Genomic DNA, 26055 nt, shown 5'->3' on the forward strand with positions numbered 1-26055 from the left:
CTTTATTTAGCCCTATATTATTTTGGCGGTTTCTGAGACGTCTTCGGAGATGTCTGCTTGTTGCATCCACAAGAGTCTTCTCCGTCGACCACGTCCACTTCTACACAATGGTCGGTTGCCCTCAGTCCAGGGCTCCGCTGGCTACTGCCGCCCGTTGAGCTCACTGTGCCAGACCTTGCTGGTCTTCGCAGCGGTCGCTGGACAGCAGAGTCTCCCATTGCTCCGCACTCGAGTTTCGAATTTTGGGGACCACGTCTATATCTTGACCAGGCCATGTGAAGTGATATAGTGTGGGGTTTTCATCGCACCCCGGACATCTGTCCGCGTATATGGTAGGGTGCATTTTGTTTAGTATGTGTAGGTCTGGGTATGAACCATCTGTAATTGTCTCCGTATTACAGCTTCCTCTCTGGTGAGAGAACTGTGCGGTGGGAAATATCGCATTATTCTGCATCTATAGTTTTATAATATGGCCGAGTATGCCTTGGGTGCTGGGAAAAGTTCCGCGGACTCGTCGGATGCTCAAAAAGTAGTGTATGCTTGAGCTATCCTGTCGGCCTATTGGTTCCCTGCCACCCCTATATGCCCCGGTACCCGCATAATTTTGTGTCTGGTCTTGTTTGCTTCGTCGTGTTTCGCGTAGAAAAAAATCGACCACCGTGGCCACTGCAATTTTGTTGTGTCCTCCTCTCAAGGACTTAAGTCAACAAAGATTTAGTTTTACTTGCGCCCACACAAGCGGAAGATTTTAGTTGGACGTCACATTGCTCACCGTTCCACCAAATGTAGCCTAATTCGGAGCAGAGGCACAAGGTACTTCTTGTATCGGCGGACACACTAATTTCTGCATGGTGCATGCGGGCACAGGATTGGTGTCCTAAACTAGTGACAGCACGACCATGAATTCGTGATTACTTATGCCTGTCGATGAAATAAATTTCCGCTACTGAGCATGAGTGTTTCAGGCTTGTGCGGGCTCAGGCTAAGTTTCGCCAATTTGGGTGTTCCCAGCTCAGTCATGACTAGCCTTGACTGATCAATGTGCACCTTCATAAACACACTGCGTTTGCTGCTTTTCTTCACTAACAGAAGCTGCGGGTAAACTTTGTTATTATGCTTAAATTAGTGTTACAAGTGTACTAGTTACACCATGTACAAAGCCGGAAGACTGCATCACGCCGGGGGCTGTTTGTCTCGACACCTTCCAGAGATGTCAGATCTCTGGAATAATGTCCTACGGGCATGAATGACCCCATACCCAGGAGCTCTTGCGTAGAGCTAAGGGTATCGGAGGCCAGATAATGCCAGGATGCCGTCCTCTACCGAAGGTAGCACTGCATTTATCCTGCAAAGGCGGTGATAACTCAAATTAACTTGCATTCCCACTGACCATTCTAACGATGAGGTGGATGACTTTTGTTAGCTTTCAGTCATCAATCTGTAAATGATGACTGATGTATATCTGGCCGTACCTACTGCCTTTTCCAATGTGGGGGGAGGTAAACCCCATGCGGGCAGACTACCACTTGGAGGGTGACGTTCTCCTCTATCTCAGTGGTGTGCGGAAGTTTTTTGGTTCAGCCGGAGAGAGGTAGCGCTCTCTTGGAGTCCACTAGAGTGAAGGCCCCGACAATATGATACTTAGGCAGTTCGAGGCCGATTGAGCTACAGTTTCTACCGAACATGAGGCTGAGTGACCACAGTAAAAGACTGTCAACTCTTCAAAAAGCAGTGGATCTCAGCTGCCAAAACACTGGATAGCCTATCGATTATGGCGTATTCGATGTTCGTCCTAAGAGTAAGGCTGGGGAAGTTACGTCTTCTGTAATTCATGTGGAAGCCTCGCCACTGACAAGGAGCGTGCCTCAGATATTTGCAAGACATTAATTGGGGGTTCATTCGTGATTGCAGTCTAGGGATGAGCCATCATCTGCTAGCTCTTCAGCTCGACGCTTCAAGGAAATTGCCACTAACATGGTGTCGTCAAAGGGCGGGGATACCATCTCAAGCCTTAGCCTTCGGAAAACTCGAGAGCTCTGCTTCTGTAAGGCAGATCAGGGCACTCGCTAGAAACCGCTGACGGCTATAGGCGTCTGAAGAAGCTAAGAGGTTAATGGCGAATGGAAGGCTGAACTGATACCTGCAATCCTTTTACGTACGTGAGTAGCACCGCTGTAACGTCATAGGTGCGCATGGGATGAAGCCACCACTCGCAGCGCCTCCGGTACAAAGGTTGCAAGTTCCGGCTATAAACAAAACTTGACCGACGTCAAATCCAGGGCGTTTAATAAAAGGTTCGAAGGATTTAGCTTTAGCGTGGAGTGCGGATTGGTAAGATCATTCGGAGTTAAGGACACAGCGGCGTCTGGCAAGCAGTGCGTATGATGGATATATGTGCGCAGCGGAAAACTTGCGAACCGAAGCAAGTGGGTTGTACTCTCACACGCCTAACAAGGTGGCAGTTGCAAACCAACCTACCACGGTCGCTAGGGCGAAATCCGAGCAAGACGCAACCTAAATAGATACCCGAGCGGTCCCCGGCGTGGGAGTATGCCCTTATGTAGAGAATTTTATCTTGGGAAGATGTCCAGCCCTGGCGTACTCCATCCATGGCCGGAGGCATATTGATTGATTGATTGATTGGCGGGCTGCATACTTATTATCGACGCACGGTGGCCCTGTTATAAAGCATCCGCCTCGCATTGCAGATGGGCTGCGAAAGCGTCTGTTAATCTCAAGGGGCGACGACCAGTACGAACCGCTTGAATGTTATACGCTCATATTACACTGTCGCGTAGATAAAACACTAATTATTTAACAAGACGTGAAACTTTTCTGGAGAGGAGTGCCAACACTCTCATTTTCATCGCCGTATATCGCACACAAAACTCACCCCAGTCTCTGTCAACCACCTTGCTTAACATTTCGAACACCATAAGCCGACTTATTCTACTACCTCAGGGCATGCTCATATTGCACTTCGTGCCATCTATCTCCTCACAGAACTCTTCAAATAAACGTTCTGCAGGCCATTCGGCCGGATGGCCAGCTGAAGCAGCTCTATAGAACCCGGCGCGAGGCGACCGCTAAAAGACTTCTGGACTCAGCAGCACTCCCAGGAACTGATGATCGACTTCGCTTTAACGTAATATAGTTTATTCCTCCTCCTCCTCCTCCTCCTCCTCTATCACAACAAATTTTGCACAATTTTACGTGTTCATAGATTGGAATGTTCCAGCATATACAAAATCGCTTTAGTGAAGTTTAATAGTAACATACCAACCGAGTTTCTTCATGAAAGACATTCCGGCATAGAGTAGGAAATCTGCTCACCTTCGCCGCGTAGACTTTCACCCGTCGGTATCTCTTTATCTTCGTGATCAGCTTGCAGTAATGATCTTCTGTAATCCTCGTTCCCGGTAAAAGTGTCTGATCCTCCATGAGGGTTGTCATTGAAAGTTCCTTTATGCAACTCTCTGGTGTTCTACAGGTCATCAAAAGGTCAGTTATGTTATCCTCTTCATCGGGATAAAACGTCAATTATAGCTTTTAAAATATCTAGTTGTACTTATTAACCTGGATACTCAATGTAAACGGAAGGTTATGTTGTGTTCCACCCGTATTTATATTTCTAAGCCAGTCGTTTATTATTTTATGGTTTATTTACCAAATGTAACTGACAACCGTGTTGACCGGACTGAGACTACAGTCATATGGTTCCTTAATTGTCCACCAGCTTTAGTCACAGCTGCCCTATGGTATTCAGTTTTGGAACTGTTATCTAGAGCTTTCAACCTAAGAGACGCAAAGAAAAGCACAATGCTCCACTTCCTGAAAACATATCTGGATACATGCTCAAATGTACGAAGCTCTAAGCACACAAATATTATTCAGCGTTTTTGTTTTGTTTCCAGGTTCTCAGCATCTAGACACTTGTTGCTTAAATAAATTGGTCTTTAAGCTCGTATTTTAAGAGAAAATTTCAGTAAAACAAATATTAAGCACATACTCCTATAACTTCTGAATTACAGACCTGTTCTTTATTGTATGGTTGCCAAAGACTGAATGCCTCGACCTTGCTTGGTGGACATCTTATCGCTCTGCAGGAAATGACCTAAAATATTTTCAATATGTTTCATTTCACATTTCTGAACATTCTGCGTTATCGTTTTCAATGTAAGAACTATGAATATGAAACTTCCTATATGAGGCGTCGCTCAAAGCCCCCAAGCGCGTCTCAGGACAATATATCCTGAGACGCGCTTGAGACGCGCGTATTTTATAGAATACTTAAAAACAAGAACTTACTGAACTATTGACCTGATAGCAATTTCGCTACACTCTGATAGCCGGTACGAATTGGGACCGCCATCCACGTAGCTCATGAGGTATCCAGAAGACCAGGGACACTTGGCAGAGAGCACCAGATCATGCTCCGCTCCTAAGCTGCATGCGGAGAAACATTTGATAAACTTACGATGTCTCTTTGTTACGGTTGTGGGGAAAGTCACTTTGCACTTACGAGTGAGCGAGCTCATGGGCCATTGTGCGAACCCCATTGTAATATCCGGCAGCATCTTCACCCTCGGCCACTCGACGCTTACTACACACTCCGCCGATGTATGCAAGGCCTGCAGCTAATTTCACGAACACAATTTTCGTGCGCTCCCTCAACATACAAATTGCTTTTTTATATATTAATTCTACAGAGTTGGTTGATGCTCCCCCACGTCGCCCTATATCACTGGAACCATCCATTTTATGTAGCGGATAGTAAGAAACGAACAGAACTTAATTGCTGAAAGGGGTCACAAGATTAAATGAGAATATAGAACATCCTCCTACCTGCTACCCGTTTCTCCATTACTCCTTTCTGACTACTAGAAAGGTCTCGGCTGCAAGAGAGAAAGAAATTGTTCCAAGTGACTTCACGTTGCACGCAAAAACTAAACGGGACACCTAAGCTCGTCCTTTTAGAGGTATGACGCGAAAGCGTTACAGGCTCCCGTCTTCGGCCATTTATGCATTTCCTTTCCCATTCGCTCAATCACCAGTCTCGTAATTTCTGCCTGCGTTATCTCGCACACTCTAATCAGCATACAGCTGCAAGCTGCCGCATTACGTAAAGCGTCATCTGACACAGCTATAAAGCCCCGCCATAACCGAGCCGTACAAACGTGCCTGCATGACCTTAGGACACGTGGGATCCAAGCGTCCCGGTGAGCGCGATGCCCATCTCATCTCACATCTCAAATGACCTGTCCGATGTGCTGTTATCATCTGTTTTGGTTTGGCTTGGCTTGGCTGGCAGCTGCGACTGCGATAGTGGCGCTAGTGTATCTGTGGCGCAAGTGTATAAAAGCGGAGTGCGAGAATAAACGGGGGTTCATTTCGTCGCTTGGGAGCTCGGTGTCTGGACTGCTTTCTCTGGCAGCGTTCCGGCGCGGGTGCAACGGCGCCCCCCCCCCCCCCCCCCCCCCCTGCCTGGGCTAACACGACATCCGAGTTATCAGCTTCTGCCAATTCGGCTGCCATGTGACCTAGTGAACAACAATCCACTCAATCAATTGCCGGACATATCACCTTCCAATACCGCGTTCCCGGGGTATGCTCACATTCCTCACATAGCAAGACAATTAGTACGTTCAGGTTATGGTTGTAAAAAGAAATGGACATTGGCAGGACATGTAGTGCGAAGAGAGGATAACTGATGGTCACTTAGGGTAACAAACTAGATTCCAAAGAAATGAAAGCGCAGCAGGGATCAGCAGAACGTTAGATGGGCGGATGATGTTAAGAAATTCACAGGGGTCAAGTGGATGCAGCCAGCACAGGCCCGGGTTAATTGGAGGAATATGGGAGAGGCCTTCACCCTGCAGTGGATATATTCAAGCTGATGGTGACGATGATGATGATGCAATACCAGAACTAGTACGGTTTGTTACTCCCAGTGAAGAATTTTATAGGATGCAATAGACAAGCATCAGAACAAGCATTACACCGCTGTTGTGGTATTCTACACTGTAACGAAGAAAATGACACCCCTTCGGCTTCAAGGAAGAGCTATAGGCTAGCAGTTTTTCGGTAGCATTGCTTCAACCGAGAGAATACATGATGGTATTGCATTTCACGTAAGGAAAAGCAAAAGGCAGGGCTATAACTATTAATGGTAAGGAACAAAAAGAATGGCCATACTTAGTGATCAGGTACACAATGTCAGGATTCCCTGGAATATTACCATTTTGGTAATATTCAGTCAGTGCTTCTATGGTTTCATAAGCCTCAATGGTTCCTGCGATGTGGCTGGCGTACACGTCATCCTAGAAAAGAAGTAACGCTGATGAGCCAGTCTTCATTGCACATCAATGCTTTTAGTTTTGCGGCTGCGCTGATGCCTCTCATTTCGCCTATTTTCTGCAGACGGAACAAAAGAAGGTTGCATACAATAGCTGGTGCTAGTTAGGTGCCGCGTATATTTAAGAGGTGTGCCAAGTAAGCGAATTTTTTTCAGTTGTGTATGTGCGCAGCACTCATTTACAAAGTGTATATGAGTTCACTGCTAAGGCTCTAGGTGAGAAAATATATGAGCTGGTAAAGAACTTTAGAAGCGTTTTAAGTGGTGTTCTAATGTTGTCTACTTACCTGACTCATTGTTACTCCGACAAGTTTGAAAGCAATATTTGGTTTAGTCAAATTCGCAAATCTCAAATTTACCTGGAATAAAATCATGAGCGTCTATGAAATCAGGGACATAAAAAAGCACCTATAATAGGATCGCATTAAGACGGTAATCGCTATTCATACGTACTAAAAAGCGCACCAGAAAATATGACTAATAGCAAAAGGTCTACAGAGCTCAATTGTAATTCTACGTTCTATGCATTCTTCTTTTTTTTTTTTTCATTAGCAAAGGTATACTAATTTGCCCAGGTCTCTGCCGCACGCCATTACTGGCGATTCCTCACGGATGTATTCAATTTAAAGCAGCCCAACAAAAACGCTATTTCAACATTAGACATTCGACTACAAGTCAAGCAAGTCTGTTGTTTCTTTGCAGAATTTGCTCTGGGGAGGTATCAACAAATTATATCAGACCTAAATATTTATTGCGAAAGAATTACTGGCCCCATTACACGAAAATCAACCTGGCGTTTCGTTGCTGTTCTGGATACTGAATGTTACACTTAAATATTGCGGAGGGTAAGGGTATCACTAGCGGATCTTCACGTGGCCCATTTCCCGTCTTTCATATCAAAATTTTGAGGCAAGCATTCTTCAAACAACGGTATGTGAAGTGGAATACCATTTTGCATGCATCTGCAAGTCAAGTTGGAGACGAGTTTTAAGTAAGGATTCGAACTAACGACATATGTGCCTTCAGTCGCGTGCTTTAGTCACGTCACCTCACCCCGAGCCCCGGCGTAGCGGCTGCCATCAAAGAAGGAGTAGAGAGGGCGCCGTCATGGCACCAGAAAGAGTACAAAGTGAAATACGCTACCAGTCACGTGATGTCGTGTGCCGCAGGAGGAAGCATGGGGAAGAGGCTTCGCGGCATTGCTTCTGCCTCATCGGCCGTCAGAAGAGAGTAATAGCGGCCGGTGTTGTCTAAGTGTGCGCTATGAGAAGTGAACAACCGTCTACAAGCAAACACGGCTCCATGTAGCAGGCCTCAAAAATTCGTCGACTTCTAAGATGCACAACGACGGCTTTGAGAAGCAAGAGACCGCAAGAATGCGGCCATATGTACGAGGAGAGCAGCCCTAGATGCAAACAAAGCTTTCTCATCGTCTTACTAAATCTTACTACTAGCTCATGCAAACTGGACACCCTTAATCTATAGTGAGAAGACCCGAATATTGCTGGTCTAGTGCGGAAGCGTTTGTGGATACATTTGCAACTACGTTGAAGCGACAAAAAGTACTGATTTTACTTTCCCGCAGGTAAGCGGTCTTGGGGTGTCTACCAAATTTTTTTTCCCTTATTTTATGTTTTGTTTGAGAGCTGTAGTCTGTATTTTTTGCTATATTTGTCTCGATGCCACAAGGAATATGACTCAAAGTAACCGAAACAGTGCTTACAGCATTTAACATGATTGCCAAGTAAGTAATTAGTTCCTGCTCCGTTCGGAGTCTCGCTTGGTGTTCTTCATCAGATATTACATGAAGCTCTACTATAAATGATTCAACGTCTTGTGTCCGGCTTCTAGATATTGCTGAAAGAAAAAAGAAAAGAGAACCGAGACTAGAAACAGCATTTGACAGAGCTCAGTTATGACTGACATAAAAGACAATTGCGGGTGTGGCTTTCTTATACGTGCGATGTTTTCAAAGTTTTCACAGAAACCACACGTGATGCAGCTGATATGAATCTTGTGCAGTCTGGTTTGCAGAGGATTAAACCAAATGCCACAGCGTTTCTTTGCAGGTACTCATTTTATATTTCATTCTAACAAAAGGGCTTTTCCAAAACTTCACTGGTTGGAGGTTAGCCCCACACAGCGTTGCGTGACCAACTCGTGGCTGCGCATTTCCCTTGACATGAAAGTGAAGCTCGAGTTTCCGCATTCCACACGGGATAAATTTTGTACATAGTGTTACAAAACTTCCTATGCCGAAGAACCTGATTTTAGCCGTGGAGCCTGGAAGTTGATGACTTTATGTGTGAGGAAACATCTTCACTTCAGAGAACTTTTTCACCCTCATAAAAGCTTCAACTGCCAAAACATGTCGTTAAAAAAACATGTAACCTTGGAACGTTTCATGCATCCTCTACAGGTGCAGAACATCTCGCCCTTCTAATTTGAGAGCACGGTACTCTGAATTATTAGCAAACGTAATAGAAAGATAGCCTCTAAAACGGTGTTCTATGGTTCAGAAAAGCAATAAGCACTTTAGAATAAGCTCTAATGTAAGATGCAGCAGCTGCAGTCAAGTCCATTACACGTAGCAGAATTGGTGGGCTGGAACCTCAGCGAGATGGTTTACATTGAAGTTATAGATAGTTAAAAAGCACGAACAATACGGACAAATAAGCACTTTGTCTCTCTTATTTGTCCGTATTGCTCGCGCCATTATACCACCCTAAATTTCAAGTTTATATGTACCGTGGTCCTAAAGTTTCTTCCCTCAAAAGCAAGTGCTAATTGAACTACCAACATTTATTCTGTTTTATATAGATTGGTGGTTTTAGCTTCTCTTACTAGAAGATATACCCATTCTCTAGCACAACGCATTCGTTACAAAAATGCGGAAAAATTTGGGCGCAACATAGTGCCTTTCAGGAATAAATATACAATAAATTCAAACGCATTAGCTACTTGCCTGTAGGCTTCTTTGTTTTCAGGTTTCTAATTGTAGAAGTAGAGCGATTAGGGCGAGTTGGTATCGATCCAATGCATCAAAAACCGGACTAAAAAAGCAGGACACAGGACCAGCGCTGTCCTGTGTCATTCTTTCTTTAATCCCCGTCTTTTCCCGAATGTTTTGCATTATTGATGCGAAGGTATTACATTATTGAAATTGTGTGGGAGGAGATAAAATATGAGCGCTGTGTCAAGCTGACATTGGAATAAAATTTTGTATTTCATGAAAATACTTCGAATGTCAGGTTTTTGGGCCATGGCTAAAACTTAAAGATAGTCTTCTTTCTATCGTATAGTAAAGGATGGGCTGTATTTTAGGCTAGAATTCGGGAAAAGGTTGCAACTTTCATATGAATATTCCAGAATTCTGCGTTTCTTCGGTAAATACTAGTTAAGTGACAATAAATAACCTTGGTCAGCTTTAGGACACGAAACAGTTTGCTCACATAAGCCGGTCATAGACAGTTTTTGCGTGCTCGCTAACGCACGGAAGCACCTGCTTGCGCAGCACAATGATCTCCATAGAAGATTTGACTCCTATATGAATGTATTTGCAGCTGAGAGAACGTTCCGTCGACATCACAGCTGCCATTAGCTGGGATAACTTTAAAGCGGCATTTATTGAACAGCCTCCAAGAAACAGCGTGAACAAACAGGGACGAAAGGAAGAAACCACAGGAACAAGTGCTTGATCGTGTGGCTTCTTCCTTAATTTCGTCTCCGTCTGTTCGCGCTGTTTTTTCGATGATGTATCGCCAGCTTGCCCGCTTAACTATCCTATTGAACAGCCGTAGTACAAAGTATGCTCTAAGCCATCGGATCTTTCATTCAACACCTGTGTCAAAGCTCTCGCTTCCGGTGCAGATACTGGCAAGCCACGAGACTTGCAATTCTAGGTTTGTGCATCTGTCTGTCACCGACCTGTCGCACACGCGGCAAATGGTGGCAAAGTAGTTCAGAGGTATGCATAGTTCCTAAATTTTGAGCGATATCCACAACTGATTTTTCAGGAACATTTTAAGGGCGCTAAATGCAGGTAAAACTGTAAAATGAAGTTTACTTCAAAACAAAGAAGCCTACATTCATGAAATGCGTGGAAATAAAATAGTATTTACATTTCGGCTGGCTTGAATATATCTTCTTCGGTGATAGTACAACCTCAGGGCCTGCAGAAAAGTAGTATCATACAAGCCCCATGATCATGAAGAACATCATATTAGTCATTAATAGACGTCTATGTTTTCCTTAGAATTCATTCTGAAATAATCAATTTTACATTACGTGTTTCTGAAGAGCATAGAGAAACATTGAAACAGTACGTTAAAGTAAGAGTACGACGACAGAGATGTAATAAAGGCGCTAGCACATTAACAATCATTTTTCACAAAGACAGACCACAATTGCATTACAACTGCGGAAGAAAGATATGGTATAACACACAAATTTTGCTAAGGCAATCTGGACGCCATAGCTATAAAAACCACTCTCTTTTTTTTTGTTTCTTTTGCATCAGTAATCAACTCGTAAAACCAATTATTGATCGTTCAGGCACAGCACCTAATCCCGACTGCTTGAAGTATACATCAAAAAGGTAAACTGTCATCACCTTAGGCGCGCGTGAAAGAGTAATTACAGTTATAAATAGCTAACTGGAATAATGGAATAGGCTTGTTGAATTTTCCGCGAATCACAAACAACCATTCGCGTATCGTATCATATCTTGAATCAAGCTTCACTAAATCAAAACAGCAACGTGGCCATCACTGTCATATAAAGTGAGCATCAGTTTAATGGCACTGCTATTGGTGTGTATGCATGCGTGTGTGTGCGTGTGTGTGCGTGTGTGTGCATGCGTGTGCATATGTGTGTGCGTGTGCGCGCGCGCGTGTGTGTGTGTGTGTGTGTGTGTGTGTGTGTGTGTGTGTGTGTGTGTGTGTGTGTGTGTGTGTGTGTGTGTGTGTGTGTGTGTGTGTGTGTGTGTGTGTGTGTGTGTGTGTGTGTGTGTGTGTGTGTGTGTGTGTGTGTGTGTGTGTGTGTGTGTGTGTGTGTGTGTGTGTGTGTGTGTGTGTGTGTGTGTGTGTGTGTGTGTGTGTGCGTGCGTGTGCGCGCGTGTGTGCGCGTGTGTGTGTGTGTGTGTGTGTGTGTGTGTGTGTGTGTGTGTGTGTGTGTGTGTGTGTGTGTGTGTGTGTGTGTGTGTGTGTGTGTGTGTGTGTGTGTGTGTGTGTGTGTGTGTGTGTGTGTGTGTGTGTGTGTGTGTGTGTGTGTGTGTGTGTGTGTGTGTTTGAGAGAGAGAGAGAGAGAGAGAGAGAGAGCACGTTGTTTCTGTGCTGTTGCATCCATCATTGATTATAGCAATATCAAGACATTTATGGAATGAATGAACGGTATAATAAGTTAGCCGCATCCCCGCAGCAAGCTGCATTGGGGATGGTAAGAATTTGAGATCATGTATCTGTGTTTGGCTAGGTTGAAAAATATTTGTTTAAATTTTTCCTTGGTTCGATAGTACACTTCGAACACCATAAAGATACCTACGACGCCAATAACATCTACATCTGGGCCTCCTCTGTGACGTGTTTCCCCTTCAGCGGGCAGTAACGATAACGTCTTATCTCCAGAAGCAAGGTCCAAGCATTTTACCTGAAAAATGCTCACTTGTATCATTTACACGTGACTATGTCTGGTTTTCCTCTGTCACATTATACTGCAAATTTGATCGTTTCTTAGGGACCCAGATAGAGCGCCATCTATCCTGAAGCCCTCATGGCAACTTATTTTTAAAAAGCTAACGTCAGGCAATGCTGCAGTTGTACGGAGAGCTATGTTTAGGATTCTTGAGCTACAGCGCACCCGTACTTTACAACACGTTCATTACTAATTTCGTGCCCTCCAGACAGTCCAGGGTGTGGCCTTTCACACATGTCTAGGTCTCTCTCTGACCGCATCAACATTGGGAAGCATTGCACTCGCTAAGACCTCCCGCTGTCGGCGTATATCGCCCTAGACTCCTTGCGAACGCACACACATCATATTTCAAGGATACCACAGCATCGCCTTGCGCCTGTGCACCTGCAGAGACCACATTCTGCATTCACAAAGGTCATAGCATTGCAGCAGTTGGACATCCTAAAACAGTGCACCCCGGCAGCATGACATCCCTCTCCACTAGGACGTCAGCGGCTCGCATGTATGCATCTTGTTATTCCGCGGTGATAGCGAAGAGATCGAATTTATCAACGCCTGCCCTAAAGCAACTGATGCTGCCCATGATGCTATTTGAATATTCGGACCGTACTCACGTATATACAGGTGGCTAGGTGGCCTCTGCTAGTTCTGCTTGCGCCTTGGTCGTGTATGCGAGACAGGCCAAAATTAATAAACTAATTTCACAAGGACTGGGGTGGAACACACCGCCCTTCGTGTTGCTGTAAAATATATCGCCTGGCAAGCACTTCACAAATTGGCTGTGTTCTGTGACTCCTCTACAAAGTCTCTCTTCTCCTCTCCTCCTCCTACAAAGCTCCTCTACAAAGTCTTCAATCTGCCTTGAGCTATGGCAATCACAATCAAGTTGTAGCAGAGGTGCGATATTAGCACCACCAGCCAAGAGAAGAAAAAAAAAATACGAGGGCCTTTAGCGACTAAAGTAGTGAAAGGCGAAAGCCTTAGAAGTCTCATCTTGTCTAGCGTTCCTGCCATCTGCAATCCCACACTTGAACGCGCGCCAAGGAACGCCACGCGACGGCAGCCACAAAAGCGGGACACACTTTGTCCACGACAGTATGAGCCATTAAAGTTTTCGCCTTAATGTAGATAGAAACGACAGAAAGACAGAAGGGAAGTGATAGCAAGCGAGTGCCGTGTCATATTTCGACACCCAGTTTCCCGCTCGGCGCCCAGTGATCCACCATTCAGTCAGTCGCGTGCTTGATAGCAGTACGGTACTCTAGAATAAGTGCGGCTGTGCACGCGGATCTCATGGTTTTCGAGGTCCTCATCTTCCTCCTCGTTGTTACAGAAACAGCGCGTTTGGGAGCGTTGCGCCCTCCACCGGAGCGGTCCAGAGACCCGCGCAGCAGAGCAAGAAATGTTCTTGCGTCTCGCTTCTCTTTCTGCATAGTCTGCACATAATGCAGATCACTGTGTCGTCAAAGCAACGATATGGGAGGGTAGCAGAGACCCAGCTCTCGCCTCTTACAGGAAGCTGCTACCAAGGTTATTGTCAGACGAGACTGTTTTTATAGTCTGCTTGTTCCGTCAGTAGTAGTCGAGGATGGACTTTGAGCCCATGTCCTTCCTCCAGACAGCATTTTCATCGTTTCCGACCTGTCATCTTACCACCGCCGCCCGCATGCGACAATATCAACCGTGGTGGTCCGAGGGAAGAAGCCGTACACACTCGGCGTGTTCAGTCTGTTCGCAGGATTTTTTCTATAACTCAAGAACCGGACTCTATTCTTCGCAACAAAATTAAGATGTCTTAGGAAGCATAGCTTACACGATATATCAACGCGAAGATGGCACATCTGCAGTGTGGGTTAAATGTGCGAGAAAAATTATCATGTTATACTCGATTGAGATGGTATCCATCGTGTTGTCGATTTAAGCACAGACATTCACCTGGCGCCCGCGGGTTTAAGGATTAATGGGCTGATGAATTAAACTGCGGCAGAAGTTAGCAAAAAACGATAGGAATATCGGTGAGTCAAAGAAAGAGGTGACATATAAGGTTAGAAATTTACGATTAAAATGTGTTTAAGGAAAGTGACAAATTTATGAACCGGTGTATAAAACCATTAAATTGTTGTAAACAAAACCCGGTGGCAAATGCCACCACCCCATTTCAAAGGGGATGCTCCTTCATTACATCGATCTATCGTTGGTGTTTGAACCAATAGTGCCTGATTTCTCGGTTTATCATGGAGGTCATTCGGCTCCGGGCTCATTCGGATTGTCTTACGTGTGGGAGTCAACGAGTCTTAAAACCGTGGCTAAGCGGACTTAAGCAACGCTAACGTAGGGCAAGCAGTGCTGCTGCACAATATGACGCGCTTAGCAATGCTGAACCGTCTGTCAACATTTCAGATCATTATTTTCAGCTGTGTAACAACAGATAACGCAAAAGGTGAAGATGGTCACCAAGGTGAAAAGGTGAGTATCAGGGAAAATGTTTATTTGAGTGTTGTGAATGAAAATTAGGCATAAATCCGACGTGGCCACTGTCGCGTCAAATAAACAAGAGAAAAGCAATTATTCGCGATAATACCGATGGGCAACAGCTGCGAGCTGACGTTGCGAAATAAAAAAAAAAGGTCAGGCCAACAAATGGCAAAACGTTCTTTATGTCATAGAAAAAAGGTCTTAAAGCTCTTAATGCAACATTCAAATGAAATTTTGTAGGCTGCTAAATATTACCAACAGAATGCAGTATCTTCGAGTACTGTGTTCAATGCGTAGGATTAAGCTACCTGAATGAAATGTGCAAGGAACACATACTTGAAATCATGACAAAAATTGTTAAACAACGCGCAAGAATCTCCTGACAAAACATTGGGAGGTTATATTATTGAAATTGTAATGATTATAAAACCTTGAATATTCTAAAATTATAATATGCTTCACAGTGACGTGAGTGATGATAGAGGTGGTTAGCCTTGCAGTTAACATTTAGAGTCACATTTTTTACATTCTGTTGAACACCGAACCCACAACGCGGTATGTGCAACTTTCGGCTCGAATGCCGAAGTGCCTCTGTCGTGTTTCACCTGTCTGTTGAGTCTGGCTGAACAGAAACGATCTGATCTCTACTAAATTGAACAGAGATGTTCAGGATGTGGGGCAAGGCTTTTGTGAGTAAATAACGTGGGGCGAACGGGATTCTGAAAATTTAGCGTGTTATTGATGAACTGAATGTGGAACTGTCGAATGGCGCATTGATGCTCCCGCAGCGTAAAGTAGTTATGATAGCGTTTCTTAATTATTTCAAAGAGCAGCACTTCAGTAAAGGTTTGACAGTCAGGCTCCCGATAAATTTCGAAGTGCGAAACTAAGGGTATCGCCGCCTTTAAAGAGGAGACCCCGAGTCGGCCTTATATAATGCGACCTTCAAATAGTTCAGTTTTCGCGTCAGCACATACGCGGTCGAGATTACTCAAAGGAAGACCTACTTCCACGTTCTAAATCTTCGCTGTGGTCAGCGTGCGCTTTAAATGTCCCGTGCGCTGTTGGGGCCATGAATGTGGACGCGATCACAGATCTACATTAATTAAAGCAAATCCCTAAGAAACTTAGTGTTCCTCAATGACTCCATTCATAGGTTTTACAGGGCTTATGTAGCCAGAGTCCTTAAAAAAAATAAGTGATCTCCTGTTATAAATCGAGCAGCCAGCGTGTACGCTCCTAGGCTGACCATTGGTGCATCCAGTGTTTACTGAGCATTGACAGAGAGAAGGGAAAGTGAGGACAGTGCCAGAAGCCGCTATATCTATCTTCTTGTTAGTGGGCGAAGCGCATGAAAAGTCGTCTTTTTTTTTTTAATAAACTAAGTGAACGCTGCAATTATTAGCAGGCAAGGAGACGTGACCTGCTCTATCTTGCCACCTAAAACTTCGCGAGAACCGAAACCTGGTTGTCCTAAGAGGCACGACCACAAAACCCTGAAAGCCGCATTTCTTCCACAGATATTGCAGATTAGTCCAACCTTTCTACGAGACCTCTGAAATACAAACTGACTGCTCCTATCCATTATTTGATATGTTATTTTTCACAAAAATACCTACATTCGCCTCTCCCAATGGCACCGCTTTACCACTCATCGTCAAACACTGCTGCAAGAAAAACACATCTCATTGCTGATATCCCCACCTGAACATGGGCTGCTGGTGACTACCTTGCTAAAACCTGTAGGCTAAAATTCCTGAAGTAAACATCACGCTCTATAAAATAAATGCGCGTACCGGTTTTACACGTAATAAAACTTTAATATCACGCACCCGTTTCCTGCAGTTCTTGCCTGACTTCTTCGACCTCGTATAATCGATGAAGTATCTGGCCCTGCAATGAGCGCTCAGCTTCCGGGACAGGCTTTATTCGCATTCTATTATTAATGATTTCTTCCTGCGAGAATATTTCAGAAAAACACTGATCGAATGCATAGAAATATCTTCACAAGCGCAGCCCGAGCATTTCGCGAAAACTATATAATTACAAACCAATAAAATTATTTGATGCACCCCGGCAGCTTAATGCCACGCTGTGTTTATACATTTACATCACCACAGTCACCAAAACACTCTGAGCAAGCAACCCCCATTACCATGCTAACGTTCCCATAAAGGAGAAGGCTTTTGCACAGGTGCAAAGTTAAACTAATGCAATATATAGAGGATATAGCTCCTACTCCACCACCGCTACAACTCTAAATGTTGCCATTAATGTCATGCTGGTGATGATATCTTACAGAGAGAATAAATTAAAAAGGAAGTCCTCAATCGCACCAGTATTGTATCGCGATGTGCTAATAAATGATTTTAAGATGAAATAAAGATATTGTGGCATTGTTAAAGAACTGCTTGGCTCAACTGAATGAAAACTTCATTTAGTCGTCGCTGGGCACACAGAGGCCACGAAACTGCAATTTAATTTTATTGGCATAGTGTCAAACAATATTGAACGTCCCCCCTTTATGACTCTGTGCTCGAAGTAGGCGAGACATAAGGCCTAACTGTCGCCGTGAAAGACGTGCGAGTGATCGTTTTTAACATCAATACAATGTTAAATTTTCCTACATTTAAAGCGGTTAACTTACGACTTCAACGCTGCCTTCTTTCTGGCGTGCTATCAGCGATGAACCTTCTCGTATATCGTGGAAAAGTACCTCCTCGATTGAGGACGTGTCCACCTGCGGGAGAACAAAAAGCTAGATCATATTCTATAAACACTCATAATTTTGGGTAGATATGATGGCCCACTAAAGTGTCGATTTATTTTCGCTGTGTAGAAAAATGTATATGTATACGTGCACGTTTGCTCATCACGAGCTCCTCATTATTCTGTGCGCAAACACCAAGCCACACCTGGTGATTCATACAGCGTAAAGAACGCTCATTGCAAACTATTTGGTCATCAGAATCGAAAATTCATTTAAACTACACCTTAGTCTTTAATATAGCGTAAATAGGCTAACTGGCTCAACTTCCTACCGAAACTTAACAAAGGCAGCTTTTAAGCACTTCAGACCTAACCATGCAGTAAATCTAGGCAACTTCATAGTTCTAAGGCACATTAAGCAGCACAGAGAGATAATTCGGCTTGCATATTTAAAGAGACCCAGTATGGTAGCTAATAAAATGGGTTTCACGTATTATCACGTAAAATTCGTCATATGTAACTTCCACCACTAGAGGGGTGGTCATTCTGGTCGCTATAGTTTTATTTCCTATCGACCAGGTTTCAAAACGGGGTTAACTATTAACACTGGGTTGATACTGATGGGCTCTTCGGTTAAAATTCACTGAAAATTTTGAGCAGCGGAAGGGAAGTAGCGGCATCCCACAAAGTAATTGTAAATAACCTGAGGTAGTCAAATGTCCTCGAGAATTTGCGCAGCTTTTTCACTTCATTGCTTCTACACGACGCATTCTTCCCAAGTCATTGAAGCTGCTTTTTTACAAGATTTTTATTCTCTCAAAAATTAGAGCAGTTTGTATAGACAACTGCAACGCATCCATGTCTTCATAAATTCATACCTTGCAAAAAAATTGTTTTTCGCTACGCCTTAGGTTAACTATTTGTGCTCTAGCAAATTTCTCTCTAAGCTTGAAGCCGATGTGATGATTATCTTTAGGTATATCTATATCAGTTCAGCATTAATTTCAAAACAAAAATGAAATAGAGATAAGTCATGTTCAACGCTTGGCTAATTTTACACACAAAACTACAAGACGCCCTCTCAAACTACATGAGAATTGAACGATGCCAACAGCACGCCTAAAATCTTGGCAAGAACGCCTGAGATACACATTCTCTTTCCCTCTGAACGCTTACACACCTGTAAATTTCGAATTGGTCAACTGTACCCATCGCATACTCCGTAGCGAGCATACAGAAGATCGCACCAAAATTTTTCCATGCTCATTCACATCGCAATAACTGTCTTTGCTACTGTGTTTTGTATTTGATGTATGAAAGTGTCATACATTTGTAACAGACTTGTTTTCGCGGCTTTGGCTCAGTCCTCCTTCACTGAACATGCAACACCTAAGTAATTTTTGTTTTCTTTTCTTCCTCTTGCTTCAATTTATCATTTGCGTAAATCTGCAACACGACTGAGTCGTTGCTTACCAGTAGCCTCTGCTGTTTGAAATAGGAGCATCAGAGTTTTCAAGCTCTTTTGACAGCTTTTTTGCACCTCCTATACGTCCATGTACTTTTGAGACAGAATTGAGGTGTTATAAGTATAAGTACCAGAATTTTTAATAACTGTATCACTGGTAACAGTAGTCGGTAGCTATTTCAATACATTTCAACACATAAAAGAGCTAAAAGAAACAACCCTATCCAAACCAATTTTATTGAATAGCACTTATAAAAAACATGAATTGTGCCTGAGGAGGTTCTTACAGTTGAAGCACTAAGATGTTATTTTTCTGGGTCCAGACTGAATTGCCGTGCCAACGCAGTGCCGTGGTACGCTCAGCAGGATTTCTTCTTTAATAGAGCAAACTACATTTTATCTATGTTCAGCAGTAAAGTGGAAGCTTCCGGGCTCATGGTTTTAGCTTTTACCTACCGTGCTTACTCGTTTCCCACTTGGTGTCTTCATTACGAGCAGCATTGTTTCTGCCATTACTTCACTACTTTCAAGATTGAGGACCATGTCATTCAGCCGCAGCACCAAATGATTTCTCATTGTCCGTTCTTCCACAACTTCAGGGTACAAGAAAACATCTCGATCTGTTCACAAATATGGAAGAAAGTGAACGGCAAAAATGAAGGGCATCGCCAGTCTTCAAAAAAAAAAATTACTGCTGCGACTAACTTGCAATGACACGAGTTTCAACAGACATGTGTCAACAAATGAGTTCGGTTACGGCATGCTCATAAGGCAGGCAACACTCACGTCACGTTAGCAAAGAGCACTTACTTCCATAGCAAGGCAATGCGGAGCCTACAATTACGAGGAAAACAATCATATTTGGGTGCAAACTGTATGATGCCCTTCTGCCATTCCAACTACAGATGCACAAAAATCTTTATACGGACATTGCCCTTACAGACCACTTTTATTTCCTTGTCACGTCACAAGAATCAGAAGTTCTCTTTTGCGTATACATCGAGTGTATATAAGGTCGTCACGCCCGTTCGTGGTTTAAGGGCGGCATTCAAGAAAGTTTGCTCAGGTTGCAGCCATGACGCACAGCGCATTGTGAAAGCATCACAAGATTCATAGCAAGCACTTGTATCGATGACTGCCCTAAATACTGACCATATATCAAGGGCAATATCTTGGTCTTTTTTCAAACAAAAAAGAGAAAACACTGAATCAGACTACATCTCGACCCTCTAAAAACACTAAACTTATAACACTAAAGTAGTTGGTTGACTTCAATTTAGCTGACTCAAGAATTGAATGATTTCTCATTGCTCTTCTCGTTTCAGCATTCTTGAAATGATTTGGCTTCTGCTTCGTAAGCTGCAGAAATTAATAGGTGCTCGAAAGTAACAATTACCATCTTTATTGCCAGCTAAACCGAACACATCTTGCTCAACAACACTTCGCAAACCTCAATTTTTTCTTGCCACGCAATTGCAAGCAAACATCTAAATCGTACTGTGCGATCGTCTTTTTCATTTCTAAAGGGTTCTTTCTTCAGTGGACCTATATTCATTTGTATTTACGAAACTTTTTATCATGTAGCATTCACCGTATCTTATTCGTGCTGGTCATATGTATCTCGGCTACTTTTCCACTTTCTTTTTCTTCTGTTAAAATCCACTTTCTAACATTTGAATGTAGCAAATAGGCACCGTTAGTGCGGTGCACCGCTCTCGGCTGATTCGCTCACAGCGAATGAGTTAAATGCTTCCACCTCCGGCTTCTGTGTACTTTTCAGCACACTACACCCAGCCTAACCTATATTAGAAACTACGGCAGGAAAATGCAGTCACACATCAGCAAGGATAGAGCCTATAGATTACTTTTTTACCGTATTAGAACCGCATTGTGCTGTGCTAGTAAAGCTTGCAGGAAAGCGCTTTTTGTGCGACGTTATACCTTCCGGAAGTCGAGGTTTTATATCCATCCAGAAAAAAACGCTTTCGAAATCCAGTCCTAACACCTTCCCATCCGTTCTTCCCACTCCCACCTCATGTGCACACTACGCCACTCCGAGTGACACCTGGCGCTGTGTTTTAACAAGACGTTGCAAGTGGGAGATAGACGTGGCGACTGCCACTGACATAGCAGCAGCAAGGTCTTTTATATGTTTTCTTCCTTGTACCATCGCCTTGGGAGAGAGAGAGAGAGAGAAAACTTTTAATGAGCATATAATCAGTAAAAATTCGCAGGAGCTGGGTGGTCGGTGCCCCTAGTCCAGGGCTCCGCTGGCAGCAGCTGACTTGCGGACTAGCTGGATAATCCAGGCTTCCTGGTCCAGGTTGTCGCTGGTCAGGGCCGCCTCCCACTGCTCGTGTGTCGGGCATGGCACTATTAACGTTGGGTCAGGTTTGTCCTGGCATTCCCAAGAGATGTGATAGAGTGTGGGGCTTGCACCGCACCAAGGACAGTAACTCGTGTATTTTGTTGGGCTTATCTTATTTAAAATTTGAAGATTAGGGAATGTGCTTGTTTGTATTTTTCTCCAGTCTATAGCGTCCGAGGAAGGAAGTTGCTTGTGTGGTGGTGAGGAAATTCTTCTTTCTAACCGTAGGTGTTCCAGCCTGTCGCCGTAGGGTCCTAGGAGAGGGGTGAGGTAGGGATGGGGATCCGCCCGGTTTGTGAGAGCTCGGGCTAGATAATTCGCTACCTCATTTCCTTCTAGGCCTTCGTGTCCAGGTGTCCATGTAATTGTGTGCGTCTGGGAGATGGAACGTAATATTGCACACGCTCTTTTGTGAGGTTTTCCGGCCAGGTAGTCCCTGCAGGCTGGTTGGGAGTCCGTCACTACGTGTGATGACTTATTTTGGTTGTCTTGTGTTTTTATGGTGATGGCTATTGCCAGTGATTCCGCTTCCGCAGGATCCTTGGCATAGATCGAAGCCTGAATAATTGGCCTCTTCTTGTGGTCAACTGCAGCTATTGTGAACTTGCCAGGTTCGCCGTAAGCCCCTATGTCCACGTAGACAACTTCCGCGTCAGGAAAAGCAGGTGGCGCAAAGCTTGCTGTTCGAGTGCAAATGTTCGAGTGCAGATCGGAACGTAATCCTGTCGCCCGGCCCTGTGGCACGGACGCTCCGGCAGGATGGGCTTGGCATGGCTCCGTAACCCTTCCCCATCGCGAGCGGTGGCATGCGATGAACCATCGACGTGCGATCGGCGTCGTCAAAATGTTCACCGTGCATTCCCTACTCTCCTTCGTTTGTGTCTACGAGATTTTATGCTTTGGTTGGCCGTGCGGTCCATGAGCGCACTTAATTTTGATGTGAACCCATTTTTAATAACGTTGTTTCCTTGGGGCATAAAGGAAGTTCTTGAGAATGAAAAGGTATGCTAAATTTTAGAAAAGTGGCCGAGTCAAGGAGAGGGCAATGATGTGAATTATGTGTTCTTAAGAGTAAAAGACGTGTTGTTCGACGGTAGACCCGCTGCTGCCAAGTGCCAAATTCTCGATGACTTAAGCGCCGGGCAAACAACAGTGGGTGAAAATCTGCCTATTTTGGGAGTTGCAGGCAGGGCACTCTGGGCGGAGATATAAGCAAAAGAAAGAGGGGAGGGGGGCGTTACCGTAAACGGGGGGACGAGAGCACGTGTGCGACGCCGGAGGCGTTCCTTCCTTGAGGGAAAGAGAGGGGCATTATTCATGCAGAACGACGGAAACATTTATGAGGGTACGTTCGCCAGGCGGGCGATGAACCAGCAGAGCTTTTGGATTGAGCAGGTCACGTGGCCCTTACTCGATTCGAATGAATTGCGGGATGCGAGCCGCCAGATTATATAAATGTAGCTGATTTCCGGGCTTCGGCCCACGTGTTGGAGTAGACGTGGTGCTTCAATGGCGTCCTTAGTCATTTCGTTGAGCGCAAGGCTCCATTTGTCCGCCTTCAGGGGTTTCTGCAGGGTTGTGAGTTGTGTTTACGTCAGATTACCTTGGCGTTCTGTAATGGAGCTTACGGTCCAATAAACACTTGGGTTCCTAAGTAACTGCGGCTTCCTTGCTATAGAACGAGAGAGCAGGCATACAGTGAACACTAATAGGCCCTTAGCTTACTCCTGTCCGAACACACGTTACGAAGGCGGCAAAGCACAAATAAATAATTATAGAAATGCTTAGATCACGCTTAGACTGGAATGCAAAATGATTAAAAGCAACTTTGCTACCATGAGTTTCTGTCCTGATCGTTTCATATTTACTTCTACTCAATTCAAAATTCGAACACCGCCGGTCTGCGTCCGTATGAAATTCAGATCAACCTCAGTGTCAAAGGATTGAATAAAGGCAAAGCAACACACGAGTTATATTGCGATGTAGGTTATGTTGAGTACAATAGCAACACAACTTTTATATAGCTTAATATCTTATGTCGAATATAATCGCGCTTCGCAAATAACATGTGCAAGTAATTGAAATTGTTACTTAATTGTGAATAAAATTTGACTGTAACATCGCCAGACTATCGTTGGGTAGCTAATGTCGAATATAATTCCACTAGGTCATATGCAGGTTTTAATTTACTACCGTTATTGTTTGTGATTAAATATTGCGCTGTATACGACAACATCGACATATATATAGTTGGATAACTTATTTTAAATACTATTGCACTGCACTAATCACAGGTCTTCCCTATAATTTTATTTAATTATATATCGTTAAAATGAAATGCTTATGTTGCAACATCGTTACATGTAAAGGTCTTGATGAGCATAATCTAAAAACAAGCGTTAAACGCTCAAAACGATGCAAAACCGAGCTATCACTAGCCTAACTCTGTTCAAGCATGGTTAACCGTTGCAAATGTTTTGTTGTGCTTTGCCAACATTTACAGTTGGTTGTAGGTCAAATCTAATGCAACCACCCCCGCACTGTCATGTGGCCAGTGTGTGTACCAACTTCTAGCGCACCCACAAACCAAGCTTCGTTACGCACTTTCATGACATCATGCACCTTGGCCAAGAATACGTGCACACGACTTGAGCGCTGCTGCAGCATGGTGGAAAATTATTTTGCAAGAAAAGACTCAAAGTGAACGCATACGTCCAGCAAGCCCCATTTCATCATTCAGGTCTAGTAGAATTTGCAGCGAGGGAGTACTTACTCTAACGTCTACCCATGTATCCTTATGGCTGCAAAGTAAAACAGCACATGGTCAAACTTCGAGCTTTTTGGAACACCAGCGAGTTCCGGTAAATTAGCTCAAAAACATGTGAGGCAGGTGAGACATCTACCGTAGAAAAAAATCCAAGATGAAGTAAACACACAAAATTTCGTTATTCCGAAACTGTCTCCAACTGCCCATTAAAGATTTCGTGCATGGTATTCATCTCGAAAACATGCGTGATGACATAATGAATTAATTGGAATAAAGTAGCGCGTTCCGAAACTCCCCGCAGTGCTGGCCGCTCTCAGCATGTGTCCAGATCGTGTGGCAGCTAGGTGTGCTCTTGCCTTCTCCTCTTGCAATTTTTGTGCCACCTAAGTTGCGTGGCCTTCCCGGTTACGTGTATATTGAGAAAGGCTACCCATTCGCACTTTTACTTACTGGACAGCGCACTCTGATCGTCACGCGGGTGTTTCGACATTTCGTGTGACAAAGCTTGGGGTGCTTCTTATTTATTTTTTGTCTGTTTTTGTGCCGTCATTAAAAAGTACAGTTTTGTCTGTTGTGCAAACTGTCTTCTTGGCGAGGTTACTAAAACATCGGTACGATGTCTCGCAAGTTAAAAAGGCGTGATGCTTCTTAGAAATGGTCTCCATGTACTTTCGAAAAAAAAAAACAGTTCATTTCGATTTTCCTGCTATTTGTTACAATACTACCCCACAGTGTCTTAATTTAGGCAACCTTAAATGTGTATGTTATGGACTCAATGACCTATGAAAATTTTTTTTAAGGTCACAGTTTTGTTTCAGTATAGCTCACCCCAAAAATCTGTTTCCAAAATATTCCGTATACGCTGTCTGGTTTATCACTTCTTGCCTCCTAATACTTATGTTCTATCTGGGCGCTGTGCTTCGCTTTTCATATAAACTGTCGTTTACTCACGGTTTTCTAGATTTTTTAGATGCGTTAATTATCATTCCTACCTTTCCAGTCGTTTCAGGCGTGAGCATTAGGTTCTTGATATATTTCACCTAAAAGAGTGACCTGCCCCTCATGGTACTCGGAACTCAAGATGCAACTCAAGCTGCTATCTTTTTAACCAGGCTGACAGTCTTTCTTTTTATAGACGTGTTGCTTAACTATTTCCTGTCTTGTCAAACCTTAATGTAGTGACCTCCAGGTGACGCCGAGCCAAAACCGAGAGCCGACATGCGGCCACAGATTTCCTGTCATCCGACAGCCATAACGGGATCATCCGGACATCAAACAAGATTTAACAATATGGTTTGTACATCGCTCCAGGGTGAGGGGGGTGCTGCGTGGAACAACGGCTTCCACGCCGTCTTCAAGGATTACTCCACGGTCCCATATGCTCGTTGTGTCCGGTGCTGTGGCTTCAGCTCAAGGTGTTTTCTCCTTTAACACGCGGATGTGTACACGGATAGTGGAGCATTCGAGCGCACTGCTTCTCCTACATTCCTGTTAGCTCTCCATCGCATCGTGGCCGCGTAAGCTTCCGCATCATTCTGCATTTAAAAGCCGTCACCATCACAGCTATTTAATTAGGCCGAACAAAAGTAACATTAAAAATGAAGAGGTAGGCAGCGTATTGCGTAAAGTGATCGTTGTACGAGTTACACACAGAAGAATCTGCTCAACCTGGCCGATAACGTGAACCATTTCATACTTTCATTTACTCTTGATCATGGGAGAGTTGATAATTTTATTGTTTTCTTCATGAAGAGCTATGGCTGTTGTGCACCCACTCTATACACATCTTTTAGACGTTAACAGGGCTCATTTACACCCTAGTTTCGCAGTGCCTGCTTGACATGCTAACATGTCGAATTCTTTGATGATATTTCACTGAATTTAGAAGTCAAAATTAAGTAATATAAGCTAAATTCTACGCATTTCTCTATCACTTCGTTGATAGTGTGGGCGTCATTTAATTTCAACGAGTTTTTGTGAAATTACTTGAGTGAAGTGTAAGGATGATCTCATTCTGTTAACAATTACCTTAGCAAATACCTTGTAGCTAACTACCAAAAAGCCGTCTGGTGTGCTGTTTTTTGACTCCTTGAACTTCCCTTTTTTGTTCAAGATGATGTTAGCGTTGTTTCAAATTCCATGATGCTCATGGTCATGACGTATTGCGTATAAAACAGCTGAATTTTTCCAGCTCAATTTCCCGGTGCCCTTCAACAAACCTGCAG

General features: G+C 43.9%; 2 protein-coding genes across 2 annotated transcripts; both read right to left on the reverse strand.

Moving 5' to 3' along the window:
- Positions 1 to 1895: 1895 nt before the first annotated feature.
- LOC146173362 (venom metalloproteinase antarease-like TfasMP_A) lies at positions 1896 to 16176 on the reverse strand. Its single transcript, XM_084585179.1, has 10 exons — positions 16137 to 16176; positions 10477 to 10527; positions 8079 to 8212; positions 6643 to 6714; positions 6196 to 6320; positions 4846 to 4895; positions 4523 to 4631; positions 4309 to 4446; positions 3334 to 3484; positions 1896 to 2042 (listed from the first exon to the last, which is right to left on the reverse strand). The coding sequence occupies exons 1-10, from the start codon at positions 16174 to 16176 to the stop codon at positions 1896 to 1898; spliced, it is 1017 nt and encodes a 338-aa protein (XP_084441305.1).
- A 169-nt stretch (positions 16177 to 16345) lies between these two features.
- On the reverse strand, positions 16346 to 19428 carry LOC146173363 (uncharacterized). Its single transcript, XM_084585180.1, has 4 exons — positions 19401 to 19428; positions 19152 to 19315; positions 17169 to 17261; positions 16346 to 16477 (listed from the first exon to the last, which is right to left on the reverse strand). The coding sequence occupies exons 1-4, from the start codon at positions 19426 to 19428 to the stop codon at positions 16346 to 16348; spliced, it is 417 nt and encodes a 138-aa protein (XP_084441306.1).
- Positions 19429 to 26055: the final 6627 nt, after the last annotated feature.

The sequence above is a fragment of the Amblyomma maculatum genome, chromosome 11 (genome assembly GCF_055883805.1).
Source record: "Amblyomma maculatum isolate TAMU_Amacu chromosome 11, ASM5588380v1, whole genome shotgun sequence".
In the NCBI taxonomy this organism is placed as follows: domain Eukaryota; kingdom Metazoa; phylum Arthropoda; class Arachnida; order Ixodida; family Ixodidae; genus Amblyomma; species Amblyomma maculatum.

Excerpts from the sequence above, each read along its gene's own strand:
- LOC146173362 (XM_084585179.1), bottom strand. The coding sequence starts at position 16,176 with ATGAGTGGTAAAGCGGTGCCATTGGGAGAGGCGAATGTAG. Across the intron at positions 6,321-6,642 it reads TCGGAGTAACAATGAGTCAG|GATGACGTGTACGCCAGCCA; the intron begins GTAAGTAGACAA and ends CTTCTTTTCTAG. Across the intron at positions 3,485-4,308 it reads GCTATCAGGTCAATAGTTCA|AACACCAGAGAGTTGCATAA; the intron begins GTAAGTTCTTGT and ends GATGACCTGTAG.
- LOC146173363 (XM_084585180.1), bottom strand. The coding sequence starts at position 19,428 with ATGTCTGTTGAAACTCGTGTCATTGCAA. Across the intron at positions 19,316-19,400 it reads TGAAACTCGTGTCATTGCAA|ATCGAGATGTTTTCTTGTAC; the intron begins GTTAGTCGCAGC and ends ATTTGTGAACAG. Across the intron at positions 16,478-17,168 it reads AAGAAGGCAGCGTTGAAGTC|GAAGAAATCATTAATAATAG; the intron begins GTAAGTTAACCG and ends ATATTCTCGCAG.